An 18,473-nucleotide genomic window follows, 5' to 3' on the forward strand; every position below is an offset into this window, starting at 1 on the left:
ATGTCAAAGTTTGACGTCAGCCATATGTCAAAAGTATGACGTCAGCCATATGTCAAAAGTATGACGTCAGCCACGGTAAAACAACAGATTTTTGTCCACAGAGACAGACATCAACTTCCTGATGACGATTGCCCTACAGAAGATCGCCTTCCTGCCATTTGGTTACCTCATTGACCAGTGGCGGTGGTCAGTGTTTAGAGGGGACACTAAGCCTGACCAGTACAACAAGCATTGGTGGGATTTAAGGTAATGGTGTGTTTTCGATAATAGTGGGATTTTGTGTGATGATATGATTTTAGGATTGAAGGAATTTAGGATTATAGTGGGATTGTGTGTGATGATATGATTTTAGGATTGGCGGAATTTAGGATAATAGTGGGATTTTGTTTGATGATATGACTTTAGGATTGGCGGAATTTAGGATAATAGTGGGATTTTGTTTGATGATATGACTTTAGGATTGGCGGAATTTAGGATAATAGTGGGATTTTGTTTGATGATATGACTTTAGGATTGGCGGAATTTAGGATAATAGTGGGATTTTGTGTAATGATATGATTTTAGGATTGGGGGAATAGTCTTGAAAAGTATATGTAGTCATACTTTAAAAAAAAAAAATTTAAAATATAGCAGGTGATAAAATTATAGTTACATTTTAAAAAACTTAAATCTGATTGGGAACCATCGATTACACTCTTTTGTGTATTTTTGTATCGAATATAAGCCGTTGAAAAGCCGTTTAGGATTATTATATCAATTCAAATATTTTCAAAAACTGCCCTCTACCTCTCCCTAAACTTTTCGGGTGTCAACCCATTTTATATTGGTCGAGTTGCTTCCCCTTTGCTACATGTCGTATAGTTGTGACATTACCTGTCGTATAGTTAGTGTTGTGACATTACCTGTCCTAGTGTTGTGACATTACCTGTCGTATAGTTAGTGTTGTGACATTACCTGTCTTAGTGTTGTGACACTACCTGTCTTAGTGTTGTGACATTACCTGTCTTAGTGTTGTGACATTACCTGTCGTATAGTTAGTGCTGTGACATTACCTGTCTTAGTGTTGTGACATTACCTGTCAAATAGTTAGTGTTGTGACATTACTTATCGTACAGTTACTTATGTGACATTACCTGTCTTAGTGTTGTGACACTACCTGTCTTAGTGTTGTGACATTACCTGTCTTAGTGTTATGACATTACCTGTCTTAGTGTTGTGACATTACCTGTCTTAGTGTTGTGACATTACCTGTCTTAGTGTTGTGACATTACCTGTCTTAGTGTTATGACATTACCTGTCTTAGTGTTGTGACATTACCTGTCTTAGTGTTGTGACATTACCTGTCTTAGTGTTATGACATTACCTGTCTTAGTGTTGTGACATTACCTGTCATCTAACAGGTGTCGCCTGCAGGGCCTGTCGTCGCCTGTGGAGAGGAGTGAGTCAGACTTTGATCCCGGAGCAAAATATCACGTGCCTGCTGATGTGGCCTATATCAGGTGAGTTGACAGGTGTAGTTGACAGATGTAGTTGACAGATGTAGTTGACAGATGTAGTTGACAGATGTAGTTGACAGATGTAGTTGACAGATGATGTAGTTGACAATTGTAGTTGACAGATGTAGTTGACAGATGGAGTTGACAGATGTAGTTGACTCTCCTGTTCCTTGTCAATATTTGACTCACCTGTTCCCTGTCAATATTTGACTCACCTGTTCCCTGTCAATATTTGACTCACCTGTTCCAATATTTGACTCACCTGTTCCCTGCTATATTTGACTCACCTGTTCCAATATTTGACTCACCTGTTCCAATACTTGACTCACCTGTTCCAATATTTGACTCACCTGTTCCAATATTTGACTCACCTGTTCCAATACTTGACTCACCTGTTCCCTGCCAATACTTGACTCACCTGTTCCAATATTTGACTCACATGTTCCCTGCCAATATTTTACTCACCTGTTCCAATATTTGACTCAACTGTTCCCTGCCAATATTTGACTCACATGTTCCTTGTCAATATTTCACTCACCTGTTCCCTGCCAATATTTGACTCACCTGTTCCAATATTTGACTCACCTGTTCCAATATTTGACTCACCTGTTCCAATATTTGACTCACCTGTTCCAATATTTGACTCACCTGTTCCAATCTTTGACTCACCTGTTCCAATATTTGACTCACCTGTTCCAATATTTGACTCACCTGTTCCAATACTTGACTCACCTGTTCCAATATTTGACTCACCTGTTCCAATATTTGACTCACCTGTTCCAATATTTGACTCACCTGTTCCAATATTTGACTCACCCGTCCTCTGCCAATATTTGACTCACCTGTTCTCTGCCAATATTTGACTCACCTGTTCCAATATTTGACTCACCTGTTCCAATATTTGACTCACCTGTTCCAATATTTGACTCACCTGTTCCAATATTTGACTCACCTGTTCCAATATTTGACTCACCCGTCCTCTGCCAATATTTGACTCACCTGTCCTCTGCCAATATTTGACTCACCTGTCCTCTGCCAATATTTGACTCACCTGTTCCAATATTTGACTCACCTGTTCCAATATTTGACTCACCTGTTCCAATATTTGACTCACCTGTTCCAATATTTGACTCACCTGTTCCAATATTTGACTCACCTGTCCACTGCCAGGTATTTCGTCAGTTTCGTCATCCAGTTCCAGTTCCACAAAGCCATGTGTGACGCAGCAGGTCACCGAGGGCCACTACACCGATGTGACATCTACAACAGCAAAGCCGCTGGGACCCTCTTCTCGTGAGTTCCACTTGTTAACATTCATAGTCTGGTTGCCATGGAGACACGATGAAGGCAAATCCGTGTCTACTGGTTGGCAACAGAAGTTGATAAACTTAAGTTGAAAAACATAAGTTGATTAACTTAAGTTTATAAACATAAGTTGATAAATATAAGTTGAAAAACATAAGTTGATTAACTTAAGTTTATAAACATAAGTTAAAAAAAAAGTTGAAAAAAACTAAAGTTGAAAACAACATAAGTTGAAAATAAACATAAGTTGATAAACATAAGTTGATAAACAGATATTGTTCAGCAGCGTTATTTAAGTGGTTTTTATAATAAGGTGGGGTCAGAGGTCAGTCAATTGATGACGTCGTCTCTGGGTTTTTTCCCCATAACCCCACTGTCGTCACACATCGTCACATTCCCCCCCCCCCTCCAACCATAGGCGTAGCGACCCTTCCCGACGCCCGGGGATAAACTTTCAATTTGGCGCCACCCTCGGGAACAACCTTTCAATTTTCAATTAGCCCCCACCCCTCTCAAACTTTCAATTTGCACCCGTCTCAAAATGAGATTTTAATTTGTTTTTACAACCCATTTTCGCGCCCCCGGACATATGTACCCCCCCCCCTCGCTACGCCTCTGCCTCCAACCGTTGCACGAAATAAATCAATACCCTCTCTAAGCACACATACACATTTCCTTAACGCTAATGAAAATGACATCATCTGCACTCAACCCTTTAAGTTGAAATCTATCATAAGTTGGTACATTTTAAACCGAGCTGGTCTTGTAAACCAAAATGAAATCATGTGTGCATCATATCAACAAAATTATTTTCGATGTTTACGTGTGAATACAATAATGAGTCTCAGCTAAAAATAGTCTTTGTTTCTTGTCCCCCCCCCCCCCCCCCACCCCCAACAGGTCAATGATGAAACTTGGACAATCCAAACCGTGGCCGGACGCTATGGAGGTCATGACCGGACAGAGAAAGATGGACGCCGGCGCCCTCCTCGAGTACTTCCGGCCCCTGCACGAGTATCTCCAACAGGAAAACGGAAATGACTTCGGCTGGGACCCACAATGCCCGGATTTTAAAACCCCCCGAGGGCATAATTCTGCTAATTCATTGAGAATCTCAACGATTTCATTGGTGGTTATTTTAATTCTGCAGGTCATAGTGACATTAAGGTAGCCAATACAAACGTCCGTTCTATGAATACAATTATAATATTTTTAATTAATGTGAACATTATCATCGAAAGGTACCAAGACAATCGTTGCTCAATTTTCAAACAGTTCGCTTCCAACTATATCGATATGTTCAATCATAACGATTAATTGTGTATTTTTTTAAAAGCTAAGGCTAATTATTAATTAACATTTATCGCATAGCTAAGAGTGGGTCAAGATCAGTTAAATTCATGTTACTTAGTCACAAATAAACTGAGGCGTCACCAGGTGGGGTGCCACCCGGGGCGGACCGCACCCCATGCCCCCGCCTTGTGGTGCTACTGAAGACGAAAATTGAGTGAAACTAACACTCGACCCACTTTTAATGGTACTCAGCAACATATACATTTCTTTAGAATGGCATAGGGATCATCCATAAATGACGTCACGTTTTTTTGGCGATTTTTACCTTCCCCCCCCCTCTCCCCTCCGTCACACATCGTCACAAAAGTCAGGACCTCCCCCCCCCCCCCCTTAAAATGACCTGACGTCACACCTCAGCCTACAACCCCCCCCCCCCCCCCCTCAAAATTGCAGTTGAATTTTTTTTTTAAACATCGATATTTTTCCAAAATTTTGTCTGAACCCTGTCAAAATAGATTATTTTAATCAATTCCTATTACAATTTATTAAAACAGTTTTCTAAAATTAGCTTTCTAACATTGCTGTTTTATAATGCAGAAGTGTGACATCGCACCATCTGAACCCCCCTCCCCCTCATCACAGACCGTCACAAAATTACGGACCCCCCTCCCCCCTACGAGTGTGACGTCATTTATGGACGATCCCATACTGATCGCTATAAAAAACCCACTTAATTTAAACAGAAACATTCATTTCATCTTATTTTATCATTATGTCCTTTTAAATTCTTGCTTTGTTATTCAAGTCATGTTACGACTTGCATAACGTCATATTTATTCGGTTTGGTGTGACCTCTATTATGTGACCTCTAATATGTGACCTCTAATATGTGACCTCTAACTTGTGACCTCTAATATATGACCTCTAATATGTGACCTCTTATATGTGACCTCTAATATGTGACCACTAATATGTGACCTCTAATATGTGACCTCTTATATGTCACCTCTAATATGTGACCTCTAATATAGAATCAAAGTTAAAACATATTCTAATAAGGGGGACAAGCCCGAAAGGCCATTTGCCCGGTATTATCCCATTGGGGTATACGTTCATTTGGGCATACGTTCATTTGGGTATACGTTCATTTGGGCATACGTTCATTTGGGTATACGTTCATTTGGGCATAAGTTCATTTGGGTATACATTCATTTGGGCATAAGTTCATTTGGGCATACGTTCATTTGGGCATAAGTTCATTTTGGCATTTGTCAGTTTCGGTCCATTTGAGAAAACGGCCTTCGAGCAAGTGACGTTCGGGCAAATGTCTCAGACCTTTGTACGGTAATGTAACTCCGGCATCCAATCAGAAAGCCTGTTAGGGTTACCTTGTACTGTAATGTAACTCCGACATCCAATCAGAAAGCCTGTTAGGGTTACCTTGTACTGTAATGTAACTCTGACATCCAATCAGAAAGCCTGTTAGGGTTACCTTGTACTGTAATGTAACTCCGACATCCAATCAGAAAGCCTGTTAGGGTTACCTTGTACTGTAATGTAACTCTGACATCCAATCAGAAAGCCTGTTAGGGTTACCTTGTACTGTAATGTAACACCGACATCCAATCAGAAAGCCTGTTAGGGTTACCTTGTACTGTAATGTAACACCGACATCCAATCAGAAAGCCTGTTAGGGTTACCTTGTACTGTAATGTAACACCGACATCCAATCAGAAAGCCTGTTAGGGTTACCTTGTACTATAATGTAACACCAACATCCAATCAGAAAGCCTGTTAGGGTTACCTTGTACTGTAATGTAACACCAACATCCAATAAGAAAGCCTGTTAGGGTTACATTAAAATCTGTTCATACAAAGTTTCAATGTTCAACTTTCAATCCCGGTGTGTGAAAAGGTTACTGTGCAAGATCAACGTATTTTACAATCATATTGTTTTACATGGAAAAATTAAATCAATTTAATTAATGTATGCTTTAGCATATAATTTTTTTTTCAATGTATGTTTTAGCGTACATTTTTTTCTATTTCTGATTGTATTTAAATGTGATTTTTAAAATATAAAATGCATGACCTTGTTTGAAAATATTGAAAACTAATAAATTGTTTTGATATTCTAAATAGAATTGTTCAATAATTAATAAATTCTGGTTGACGAGAGAAATATTCTATAAAAAAACGCCTATAGTTAATATGTGAAAATATGAGAAACATATTATCTTAATCGTAGTACTAAACTCAGAAGTAGTCGAGAATAGTTTAAACAAAAAATTATGACTATGAAAATCTACAAAAAAATATTCTAAATTGTATATAATTAAACGGGATAGTTATCGCCCATTAGCTTTCAAAACACAAGACTGGAAGAAACTAGGTTTAATAATTATTTTCGTAGCTTTTTTCAGTTGTAAGCTATACCGTGTGTGACATTAATTTATATCGCAGTTAAAACAGGCAATATGTGGTGATGTAATGTGTATGATAGGTGTGTATGTGGGACGGATCACTGAGTGTGTGTATATACTGTAATTGTGCGAGAGGCCGGGTGTGTTGACGTGTGTGTTATTGTACGGAGTGAACGAAGGCAACAAGGGAAGCGACTGGTCGAGTGACAGCGCCGTGTTGACGTGTGTGTTGTTGTACGGAGTGAACCAGGGTACAAGGGAAGCTACTGGTCGAGTGACAGCGCCGTGTTGACGTGTGTGTTGTTGTACGGAGTGAACGAGGGTACAAAGGAAGCGACTGGTCGAGTGACAGCGCCGTGTTGACGTGTGTGTTGTTGTACGGAAAGAACGAGGGTACAAGGGAAGCGACTGGTCGAATGACAGCGCCGTGTTGACGTGTGTGTTGTTGTACGGAGTGAACGAGGGTACAAGGGAAGCGACTGGTCGAGTGACAGCGCCGTGTTGACGTGTGTGTTGTTGTACGGAGTGAACGAGGGTACAAAGGAAGCGACTGGTCGAATGACAGCGCCGTGTTGGCGTGTGCGTTGTTGTACGGAGTGAACGAGGGTACAAAGGAAGCGACTGGTCGAGTGATAGCGCCGTGTTGACGTGTGTGTTGTTGTACGGAGTGAACGAGGGTACAAAGGAAGCGACTGGTCGAGTGATAGCGCCGTGTTGACGTGTGTGTTGTTGTACGGAGTGAACGAGTGTAACAAGGGAAGCGACTGGTCGAGCGACAGAGGGTGTGTTGTGAGCGAAGAAAAGAGGTGTGTAGGGTTGAATGCGGGAGGCAGTTGAAGTTTGAAGTAAAAAGAAAAAGGTTGATATGTGAATGGACAAGGAAATTCGTTGGATTTTACAGACTTGTATTTTAGCCTTTATGGGTTGTTGGTGTATTCCTACACACGATTCCCGACGCCCTCACATATTTGGTGGAGCTGCGACACCCACACTTGGGAAATAGAAGTTGTGAGCTAACGAACCAGCAAAGCTCCTGCCTAGTAAGTGATCCCCCCCCCCCACTTACACACCTTCCAAACACATTACATCACCACGCAATACATCTTTTGTTTCTGTGACCTCGGCATACAAAGGCACAATGCAGTTATTTTTATCCCTAGTTGCCCTACTTTCCCTGATCCATGTACTTATTAGAGATGAGTGAACTCAAGCCTGGGATTAGAGCTCAAGTCTTTCGTGTTAGCAGTCGTGCTCCCTACCTCCCGACCACGCCGTCCTGGACTTCTTGAACACATTGTAGTGAAAGAAATATAGCACACATTTTGATCACACATCGTAGGCAAAAATTACTCTAAATATATTGGTAGCTAAAACCAATTCCTTAAGAATTATTTTCAAGCAAAGATCTTTGACACAAGAAAGCCAATTGAAAAACTAACACAACACTACCCTGCCCAGTGGCGTAGGCAGGAGGGGTGTTAGGGGTTAACCCCCCCCCCCCCCCCCCCCTCTCCCCCATGGAACACCAAAATGACGACTGTTTTACGTTAAATTACAGCTATTGACTTGCATCGCTATCATTTATGGCTTAAATACTTAACACGTAGGCCTCTAGAACAACAATGTATTCCATTGTGATTAGAATTGCCTGTAGATCTTAGTTGGGATATTTATTACAGCACATCCACACAAATAATAAACAAGATATCTATTTAACAATTTTAATTGGAGAAAAAAATAATCATTTTCATTAAATTGTCATTTTTTGGCGTACTTCGTCCTTTTCTCCACACAATCTTCGTTCATTAGCTCGCTGTAATAAATTACAAATCTTATTATACGTTGCAAAAAATTATTGCATTTCCTAGTCTTGAAATATCCTTTTTTTTAAAAAAAAACAACTTTATATATAAAACTTTTGGGTAAATCAGAAAATATTTTATTTTTTGTGAAAAGGTTTACAAAATATCAGGCCACATCTCTACAACTGCCCCAATTATTTGACACAAATGATCACTTTTACAGCAAACAAATGAAAAATTCTATTTTTTAAAAATATTTTGTTTTGTTAAAAAGCCTTACAGAACACATATTTTATATCGAAAATCGAACTGGTTTTATTTATCCACTTGACCTGGAGATATAAACCTAACTGGGTTTTAATCATTTTAATTAGCTTTGCTGGATAATGAAACCAAATCAGACACCAATGAAAGCACACAGACTCTTGTTAGCAATTGCTCATTACCTCCAGGTGTCAGACACTCATTACCTCCAGGTGTCAGACACTCATTACCTCCAGGTGTCAGACACTCATTACCTCCAGGTGTCAGACACTCATTACCTCCAGGTGTCAAACACTCATTACCTTCAGGTGTCGGACACTCTCCAGGTGTCAGACACTCACCAGGTGTCAGACACTCATTACCTCCAGGTGTCAGACACTCACTACCTCCAGGTGTCAGACACTCATTACATCCAGGTGTCAGACACTCACCAGGTGTCAGACACTCATTACCTCCAGGTGTCAGACACTCATTACCTCCAGGTGTCAGACGCTCATTACCTCCAGGTGTCAGACACTCATTACCTCCAGGTGTCAGACACTCATTACCTCCAGGTGTCAGACACTCATTACCTCCAGGTGTCAGACACTCTCCAGGTGTCAGACACTCACCAGGTGTCAGACACTCATTACCTCAAGGTATCAGACACTCATTACCTCCAGGTGTCAAATACTCACCAGGTGTCAGACACTCATTACCTCCAGGTGTCAGACACTCATTACCTCCAGGTGTCAGACACTCATTACCTCCAGGTGTCAGACACTCATTACCTCCAGGTGTCAGACACTCATTACCTCCAGGTGTCGGACACTCATTACCTCCAGGTGTCAGACACTCATTACCTCCAGGTGTCAAACACTCATTACCTTCAGGTGTCGGACACTCTCCAGGTGTCAGACACTCACCAGGTGTCAGACACTCATTACCTCCAGGTGTCAGACACTCACTACCTCCAGGTGTCAGACACTCATTACATCCAGGTGTCAGACACTCACCAGGTGTCAGACACTCATTACCTCCAGGTGTCAGACACTCATTACCTCCAGGTGTCAGACGCTCATTACCTCCAGGTGTCAGACACTCATTACCTCCAGGTGTCAGACACTCATTACCTCCAGGTGTCAAACACTCATTACCTTCAGGTGTCGGACACTCTCCAGGTGTCAGACACTCACCAGGTGTCAGACACTCATTACCTCCAGGTGTCAGACACTCACTACCTCCAGGTGTCAGACACTCATTACATCCAGGTGTCAGACACTCACCAGGTGTCAGACACTCATTACCTCCAGGTGTCAGACACTCATTACCTCCAGGTGTCAGACGCTCATTACCTCCAGGTGTCAGACACTCATTACCTCCAGGTGTCAGACACTCATTACCTCCAGGTGTCAGACACTCATTACCTCCAGGTGTCAGACACTCACCAGGTGTCAGACACTCACCAGGTGTCAGACACTCACCAGGTGTCAGACACTCATTACCTCCAGGTGTCAGACACTCATTACCTCCAGGTGTCGGACACTCATTACCTCCAGGTGTCAGACACTCACCAGGTGTCAGACACTCACCAGGTGTCAGACACTCACCAGGTGTCAGACACTCATTACCTCCAGGTGTCAGACACTCACCAGGTGTCAGACACTCACCAGGTGTCAGACACTCATTACCTCCAGGTGTCAGACACTCAGCAGGTGTCAGACACTCACCAGGTGTCAGACACTCACCAGGTGTCAGACACTCACCAGGTGTCAGACACTCAGCAGGTGTCAGACACTCACCAGGTGTCAGACACTCACCAGGTGTCAGACACTCACCAGGTGTCAGACACTCATTACCTCCAGGTGTCGGACACTCCGGCTTCCAGCCCACGTCGGCCCCGTTTTTCTCCTTCAGATACTTCATCAACGGCTGGAAGTATTCGAGCAGGGAGCTGGCATTCATCTTCTTCTGACCCGTCATCACCTCCATGGCGTCCGGCCACGGCTTAGACGCCCCGAGCTTCATCATTGATCTGAGATCATTAAAAGAACAAGAAGAAATACTCATGGATTAGCCGTACCACGTTATTCATAATCCAAAGGTCAATTAACTTTAATTATAAAAATCATCTTATTTCACCGCTTGTGCCCAAGACACATGAGGCAGATGAAGTAGAGTTGATCTGTTTAAATGGCGTTGGCGTATGAAGGGATAGTGTGGTCAGCAATATGCCTAGACGCCTTTGTTTCCTAATATGAATCAGGTACTCATCATTAATGATAGTTTTTTTTAATTATTTTATTAAAATTTCCTGACAAGGAAAACAAAACAGGTTTTCGGAAAACAACGAGATTTCAGATTTTAAAATAATTTCCCAAAAAAAAGTCGTCGTTCTCGAACAATCCTAAATCTTTGAAAAAATTAGATTAAGAACCTAATTAATTGAAGTGTCGGATTAGCAGCTTGCCAACAAGACAAGACTGAACAAAACAACATCCGGTTTCTGTTTTACTCAAGTTTCTAGTTCAACTACTATTTATATGGACCAATCAGATACTGGATATAGTGAGGAACAAACTCACTATTTTTAGGTGAGTTTGTTTACATTGTCCACCCAAGAACAAGCTACAAGACAGCAGTTGTTTGATTTTGGAGTAGCCTCTTCTGGATGTATTGCTCTCTACAGCCATTGAGGCTCATCTTCCCGGGGGTTTGAACTCGGGACTTTTCGGTTCACCAACATTGAGCTTTACCGACCCGACCACGCCGACCTCGAAAATTCTAAAACTTTCTTGACGATATCTATAAAGCAGACGGATACCATTGCTGTTGTTACCATGGCGACCAGAAAAACAAATGAGAGCAACTCACACGAAGCGTTGCCCCGCTGCTTTGTTTTTGTAGATGTCACATTTGTGCAGCGGTCCACTGTGGCCTGCCGCTTCACACAAGCCACGGTAGAACTGGAACTGGATGACGTAACCGACGAAATATCTGGCACCGGCAGGAACAGGTGAGTCAAATATTGGAACAGATGAGTCAAATATTGGCAGGGAACAGGTGAGTCAAATATTGGAACAGGTGAGTCAAATATTGGAACAGGTAGGACTCACCTCTCACACCACTTTCAACTACACGTGTCAACTACATATGTCAACTACATCTTCAACTACATCTGTCAATCTGTCAACTACATCTGTCAACTACATCTGTCAACTACATCTGTCGATCTGTCACCTACATCTGTCAACTACATCTGTCAATCTGTCGACTACATCTGTTAACTACATCTGTCAACTACACCTGTCAAAGCCCATCTGTTAAAAACTCACCTGATGTACGGCACACTGCCCGGAATATGAAACTTGGCACCAGGATCAAAGTCCGACCGATTCCTCGCCACGGGCGGCGACAGACCATGTAGCTTGCACCTGCAAGTCGAATGCCAGTCCTAGACACTCATAGCAACACGCACACTATGTCACTCACTCATAGCAACACGCACACTATGTCACTCACTCACAGCAACACGCACACTATGTCACGCTATTATGGTGTGTGTCCCATTCACAGCAACACGCATACTATGTCACACTATTATGGGTGTGTCTCAAACACTCACAGCAACACGCACACTGTCACGCTATTATGGCTGAGTCTCAAACACTCATATCAACACGCACACTGTGTCACGCTATTATGGCTGTGTCTCTAACCCCCATAGCAACACACTATGTCACGCTATTATTGGTGTGTCTCAAACACTCATAGCAACACGCACACTGTCACGCTATTATGGTGTGTCCCACTCATAGCAACACGCACACTGTCACGCTATTATGGCTGTGTCTCAAACACTCATAGCAACACGCACACTATGTCACGCTATTATGGGTGTGTCTCAAACACTCATAGCAACACGCAATGTCACGCTATTATGGGTGTGTCCCACTCATAGCAACACGCACACTGTCACGCTATTATGGGTGTGTCTCAAACACTCATAGCAACACGCACACTGTCACGCTATTATGGCGTGTGTCCCATTCATAGCAACACGCATACTATGTCACGCTATTATGGTGTGTGTCCCATTCATAGCAACACGCACACTATGTCACACTATTATGGGTGTGTCTCAAACACTCATAGCAACACGCACACTGTCACTCTATTATGGTGTGTCCCACTCACAGCAACACGCACACTATCAGGCTATTATGGGTGTCAAACACTCATAGCAACACGCACACTGTCACGCTATTATGGGTGTGTCCCACTCACAGCAACACGCACACTGTCACGCTATTATGGTGTGTCCCACTCATAGCAACACGCACACTGTCACGCTATTATGGGTGTGTCTCAAACACTCATAGCAACACGCAATGTCACGCTATTATGGGTGTGTCCCACTCATAGCAACACGCACACTGTCACGCTATTATGGGTGTGTCTCAAACACTCATAGCAACACGCACACTGTCACGCTATTATGCGTGTGTCCCACTCACAGCAACACGCACACTGTCACGCTATTATGGGTGTGTCCCAAACACTCATAGCAACACGCACACTATGTCCCGCTATTATTGGTCTGAACGCTAATCCTGACATACCACTTCTATCTAATATCCCACTACGGTACATAATCTCACAGATTACCTCAAATCTCACAGATAACCTCAAATCTCACAGATTACCTCAAATCTCACAGATTACCTCAAATCCCACCAATATTTATTGTATTTGTCAGGCTTCGTGTCCCCTCTAAACACTGACCACCGCCACTGGTCAACCAGGTACCCAAATGGCAGGAGCGGAAGCGCATACAGCGCCATTGACATCAGGAAGTTGATGTCTGTCTCTGTTGTTTAAAGTAAGATGGGAATCATGGCAGATGGCAGTTTTTGGGACTTGCAGACGTCACACTTTTGGGACATGACAGACGTCACACGTTTGGGACATGGAAGACGTCACACTTTTGGGACATGGCAGACGTCACACTTTTGGGACATGGCAGACGTCACACTTTTGGGAAATGGAAGACGTCACACTTTTGGGACATGCAGACGTCAAACTTTTGGAACATGGCAGACGTCATACTTTAGGGACATGGCAGACGTCACACTTTTGGGAGATGACAGACGTCACACTTTTGGGAGATGACAGACGTCACACTTTTGGGAGATGACAGACGTCACACTTTTGGGACATGACAGACGTCACACTTTTGGGACATGACAGACGTCACACTTTTGGGACATGGCAGACGTCACACTTTAGGGAAATGGAAGACGTCACACTTTAGGGACATGGCAGACGTCACACTTTTGGGACATGACAGACGTCACACTTTTGGGACATGGCAGACGTCACACTTTTGGGACATGGCAGACGTCACACTTTAGGGAAATGGCAGACGTCACAATTGTGAGACATATAGACAGACGTCACACTTTTGGGACATATAGAAAGACATCACAATTTTTGTACATGGGAGACGTCACATTTTTGGGACATGACAGATTTAAAATACATCACCCTTGCCATGACGTCACTTCCAGTGAAAACATGTACCTGTATCGTTTGGCACCACCTTGGTGAGAAGTCCTATTTTATTCAAATGTTCTGGTGTTTGGAAAAACAAAGCCACAACATCACCAGCCGCTTCACCAAATGCTGGAACAACATCAGACTTGTAGCAAGTATGGACATAACAACATCAGACTTGTAGCAAGTATGGACATAACAACATCAGACTTTAAACTGTATGGACATAACAACATAAGACTTGTAGTTTGTAGCAAGTATGGACGTACATCAGACTTGTAGCAAGTATGGACATAACAACATCAGACTTGTAGCAAGTATGGACATAACAACATCAGACTTGTAGCAAGTATGGACATAACAACATCAGACTTGTAGCAAGTATGGACATAACAACATCAGACTTGTAGCAAGTATGGCCATAACAACATAAGACTTGTAGCAAGTATGGACATAACAACATCAGACTTGTAGCAAGTATGGGCACAACGATATTAGACTTCTAACTCTACCTGTACAGAATTACCTGGATTAACCCTACCTGTATAGATTTACCTGGATTAACCCTACCTGTATAGATTTACCTGGATTAACCCTACCTGTATAGATTTACCTGGATTAACCCTACCTGTATAGAATGACCTGGATTAACCCTACCTGTATAGAATGACCTGGATTAACCCTACCTGTATAGATTTACCTGGATTAACTCTACCTGTATAGATTTACCTGGATTAACTCTACCTGTATAGATTTACCTGGATTAACTCTACCTGTATAGATTTACCTGGATTAACTCTACCTGTATAGATTTACCTGGATTAACTCTACCTGTATAGATTTACCTGGATTAACTCAACCTGTATAGGATTACCTGGATTAACCCTACCTGTATAGATTTACCTGGATTAACCCTACCTGTATAGATTTACCTGGATTAACCCTACCTGTATAGATTTACCTGGATTAGGTTCCTGTTTGAAGATAACAGGCAGGTCCTTGTACTGCATGTAGTAATGGATGTGGCCCATCTCGTGGTGGATGATCATCAGATTATACTGCGTGATTTCCGTGCACATCTTAATCCTGTCACATAATGAGTTTTTACACGTTAATCCTGTCACATAATGAGTTTTTAAACGTTAATCCTGTCACATATTAAGTTTTTAAACGTTAATCCGTGCACATCTTAATCCTGTCACATAATGAATTTTTAAACGTTAATCCTGTCACATAATTAGTTTTTAAACGTTAATCCTGTCACATATTAAGTTTTTAAACGTTAATCCGTGCACATCTTAATCCTGTCACAATATAAATTTTTAAACGTTAATCCTGTCACATAATGAGTTTTTAAACATTAATCCTGACACGTATTAAGGTAAAAAATATTTGATGTATATATACATTTGGTTAGGTAATGTGTTAGGTTAAAGTGAAAGTTAAATTGATGTGTTTTTAAAAAACTATTTGTATACAAAATCAGAAATACGACGTCCATGAATATTTGTATGTACAATGAAAGTAAACTAAACCGAAACAATATGTAAACAGACCCAAGTCAGCTAGACTAAACACCAGGGTGTCGCTCACCATATCTGCGGCTATCTGTAGCCTATCTGAAGTCTGAGTATCTACCTGAAATCATCTGACATACCTGAAGTCTTGTGTATGACATACATTCTTGTATGACCAACAAAAATTATTGTGTATGACCTACCTAAAGACTTGTGTATGACCTACCTGAAGACTTGTTTATGACCTACCTGGAGACTTGCGTATGACCTACCTAAAGACTTGCGTATGACCTACATAAATTCTGTGTATGACCTACCTGAAGACTTGTTTATGACCTACCTGAAGACTTGTTTATGACCTACCTGAAGACTTGTTTATGACCTACCTGAAGACGTGTGTATGACCTACCTGAAGACTTGTATGACCTACCTAAAGACTTGTGTATGACTTACCTTAAGACGTGTGTATGACCTACCTGAAGACTTGTGTATGACCTACCTGAAGTCTTGTATGACTTACCTTAAGACGTGTGTATGACCTACCTGAAGACTTGTGTATGACCTACCTGAAGACTTGTATGACCTACCTGAAGACTTGTATGACCTACCTGAAGACTTGTGTATGACCTACCTGAAGACTTGTGTATGACCTACCTGAAGACTTGTGTATGACCTACCTGAAGACTTGTGTATGACCTACCTGAAGACTTGTGTATGACCTACCTGAAGACTTGTGTATGACCTACCTGAAGACATGTGTATGACCTACCTGAAGACTTGTTTATGACCTACCTGAAGATTTGTGTATGACCTACCTGAAGACCTGTATGACCTACCTGAAGACTCGTGTATGACCTACCTGAAGACTTGTGTATGACCTACCTGAAGACTCGTGTATGACCTACCTGAAGACTCGTGTATGACCTACCTGAAGACTCGTGTATGACCTACCTGAAGACGTGTGTATGACGTACCTGAAGACCTGTATGACCTACCTGAAATCAACCTTGTTGTAGAAGTCTATAGCGGAAGGATGGCACTGGACGTTACGGCTGTCACGTGGTTTCTCCAGCATGGACTTCTTCCAGAACGACTCCGGCATGGCGGGCAGCCCCAGGGAGGTGAAGAATTCCTCCGCTGACTGGAACATCTTCTTGGGCGTGTATTTCTGGGGGGGGGGGGTCACGTGATCAGGTATAAATGTGTTTGTCTTGCATGACTCACCTGAGGGTCTGAGTCCTGGGACCACAGACAAAATGTCCTCCGCTAAAGGTTTGATTTTTAATCATAAATATATGCCTTATACAAGAGAGAATAATAAATAATCGAACACACACGCTCACACACACATACACACACACACACACACACATATATATATATATATATATATATATATATATATATATATATATATATATATATATATATATATATATATATATATATATATATATATATATATATATATATATATATATATATATATATATATATATATATATTTAAAATTTTACAAATCTTCTCTGAACATTTTTTGTGAGTTAATTTTATCTGTTTTCTCCGAACAATGCTGATTTACCTGCCTTCTTGAGTCACACAGTTTAACCTGCTTTGGACGCATCGACCTTTCAATGACAAATCTCATCAATGACAAATCTCATCAATGACAAATCTCATCAATGACAAATCTCATCAATGACAAATGTCATCAATGACAAATGTCATCAATGATAAATCTCATCAATGACAAATAGGCCTATCATCAATGACTAATATCATCAATGACAAATCTCATCATTGACAAATCTTATCAATTACAAATCTTAACAATGACACATATCATCAATGACAAATCTCATCAATGACAAATCTTATCAATGACAAATATCACCAATGACCAACCTCATCCGCCTTTGAAACTTCATCACGTATTCGATCATTTTCCCATAAGTGTTAGATCCAGTAGGTCCCTGATGACCTACATTTAACAATCTGTCAGTGTCAAAGACCTACCTGTCGCTGTAACTCCTCCGTGACGTCCAGCTTAGGTTTGTCGGGGTAGGGCAGGACCAGGTCTATGAGACTATTCCAAGCCTGACCCCACATATTTCCTGCAACGGTTCATTTATAAATTACTGAGAAGACTTCAGACAGTTTTTTTTTTATATTTTTATCTTAAATATCCTCAAATAATTTACTTAAAAAAATTATTGAGATCAGTCAATTCAATGTTGTAAATAAAAAAGTAGAATATTATTACTCAAAACTAGCAATTAATTGGGAATTATAAATTCACTACAATAACAAAAAAATATTTCGTATTCCTTGGGGACATCTAAATGCGCAAATGCATGGGTTTTTTTTTACAGTAAAACCAACACATTAAAAACACAATTAAAAATTAAATTGAAAAAAAATTAAATCATTGAATTGTATTTTGAGCAATCTTTAAGTCGTAAAGAACCTAAAATATGAGCGGGGATGATGTTTAAGTTGTATAGAACCTAAAATATGAGCGGGAATGTGTCCAGTCGTCGGGAACTTGTCGGCGCCATATTTCTTCTTCAGGTGACTGCGCACGTACGCGTGCAGCTGTTCATAGAGAGGCTTGATCTGGGCAAACAGCTCGGCCAGATCGTGTTCGAAGGTCGCAGACTCGTACCATGATCTCCAGTATTCGCCGGCATCCTTGTAACCTAGCAACGGAGATAATACAGAATGGTAACCTAGCAACGGAGATAATACAGTATGGTAAACTAGCAACGGAGAGAATATATATATATATATATATATATATATATATATATATATATATATATATATATATATATATAT

General features: G+C 41.2%; 3 protein-coding genes across 3 annotated transcripts in view; 1 reads left to right on the forward strand and 2 right to left on the reverse strand.

Moving 5' to 3' along the window:
• LOC131932283 (angiotensin-converting enzyme) overlaps positions 1 to 4,456 on the forward strand; it is a gene marked incomplete at its 5' end in the record, with an annotated part of 43,027 nt that extends 38,571 nt beyond the window's left edge. The window contains 4 exon segments of the mRNA XM_059289153.1: positions 102 to 246; positions 1,401 to 1,499; positions 2,667 to 2,789; positions 3,702 to 4,456. Of these exon segments, the coding sequence (XP_059145136.1) occupies positions 102 to 246; positions 1,401 to 1,499; positions 2,667 to 2,789; positions 3,702 to 3,972 (638 nt within the window). The 3' untranslated portion in view covers positions 3,973 to 4,456.
• A 3,768-nt stretch (positions 4,457 to 8,224) lies between these two features.
• Positions 8,225 to 16,800, reverse strand: LOC131932282 (angiotensin-converting enzyme-like). The gene is made up of 8 exons (XM_059289152.1): positions 16,631 to 16,800; positions 15,080 to 15,204; positions 14,146 to 14,247; positions 13,288 to 13,432; positions 11,898 to 11,996; positions 11,437 to 11,559; positions 10,422 to 10,597; positions 8,225 to 8,330 (listed from the first exon to the last, which is right to left on the reverse strand). The coding sequence occupies exons 1-8, from the start codon at positions 16,783 to 16,785 to the stop codon at positions 8,323 to 8,325; spliced, it is 933 nt and encodes a 310-aa protein (XP_059145135.1). The 5' UTR covers positions 16,786 to 16,800; the 3' UTR covers positions 8,225 to 8,322.
• A 439-nt stretch (positions 16,801 to 17,239) lies between these two features.
• Positions 17,240 to 18,473, reverse strand: part of LOC131932284 (angiotensin-converting enzyme) — an 8,304-nt gene continuing 7,070 nt past the window's right edge. The window contains exons 7-9 of the mRNA XM_059289154.1: positions 18,143 to 18,334; positions 17,652 to 17,749; positions 17,240 to 17,263 (exon numbers count right to left, since the gene is read on the reverse strand). Of these exons, the coding sequence (XP_059145137.1) occupies positions 17,240 to 17,263; positions 17,652 to 17,749; positions 18,143 to 18,334 (314 nt within the window). The remainder of the gene's footprint in view (positions 17,264 to 17,651; positions 17,750 to 18,142; positions 18,335 to 18,473) is intronic.

Source organism: Physella acuta, unplaced genomic scaffold, assembly GCF_028476545.2.
Source record: "Physella acuta isolate Inbredline_101_S28 unplaced genomic scaffold, ASM2847654v3 ptg002129l, whole genome shotgun sequence".
In the NCBI taxonomy this organism is placed as follows: Eukaryota; Metazoa; Mollusca; class Gastropoda; family Physidae; genus Physella; species Physella acuta.

What these genes read in the sequence shown, in the direction of transcription:
- LOC131932282 (XM_059289152.1), bottom strand. Translation starts at nt 16,785, where the DNA reads ATGTTCCAGTCAGCGGAGGAATTCTTCACCTCCCTGGGGCTGCCCGCC. An exon ending in GGCAGTGTGCCGTACATCAG is followed by an intron (nt 11,560 to 11,897) that starts GTGAGTTTTTAA and finishes TGCCGGTGCCAG; the next exon opens with ATATTTCGTCGGTTACGTCA. An exon ending in GCAGCGGGGCAACGCTTCGT is followed by an intron (nt 10,598 to 11,436) that starts GTGAGTTGCTCT and finishes TAATGATCTCAG; the next exon opens with ATCAATGATGAAGCTCGGGG.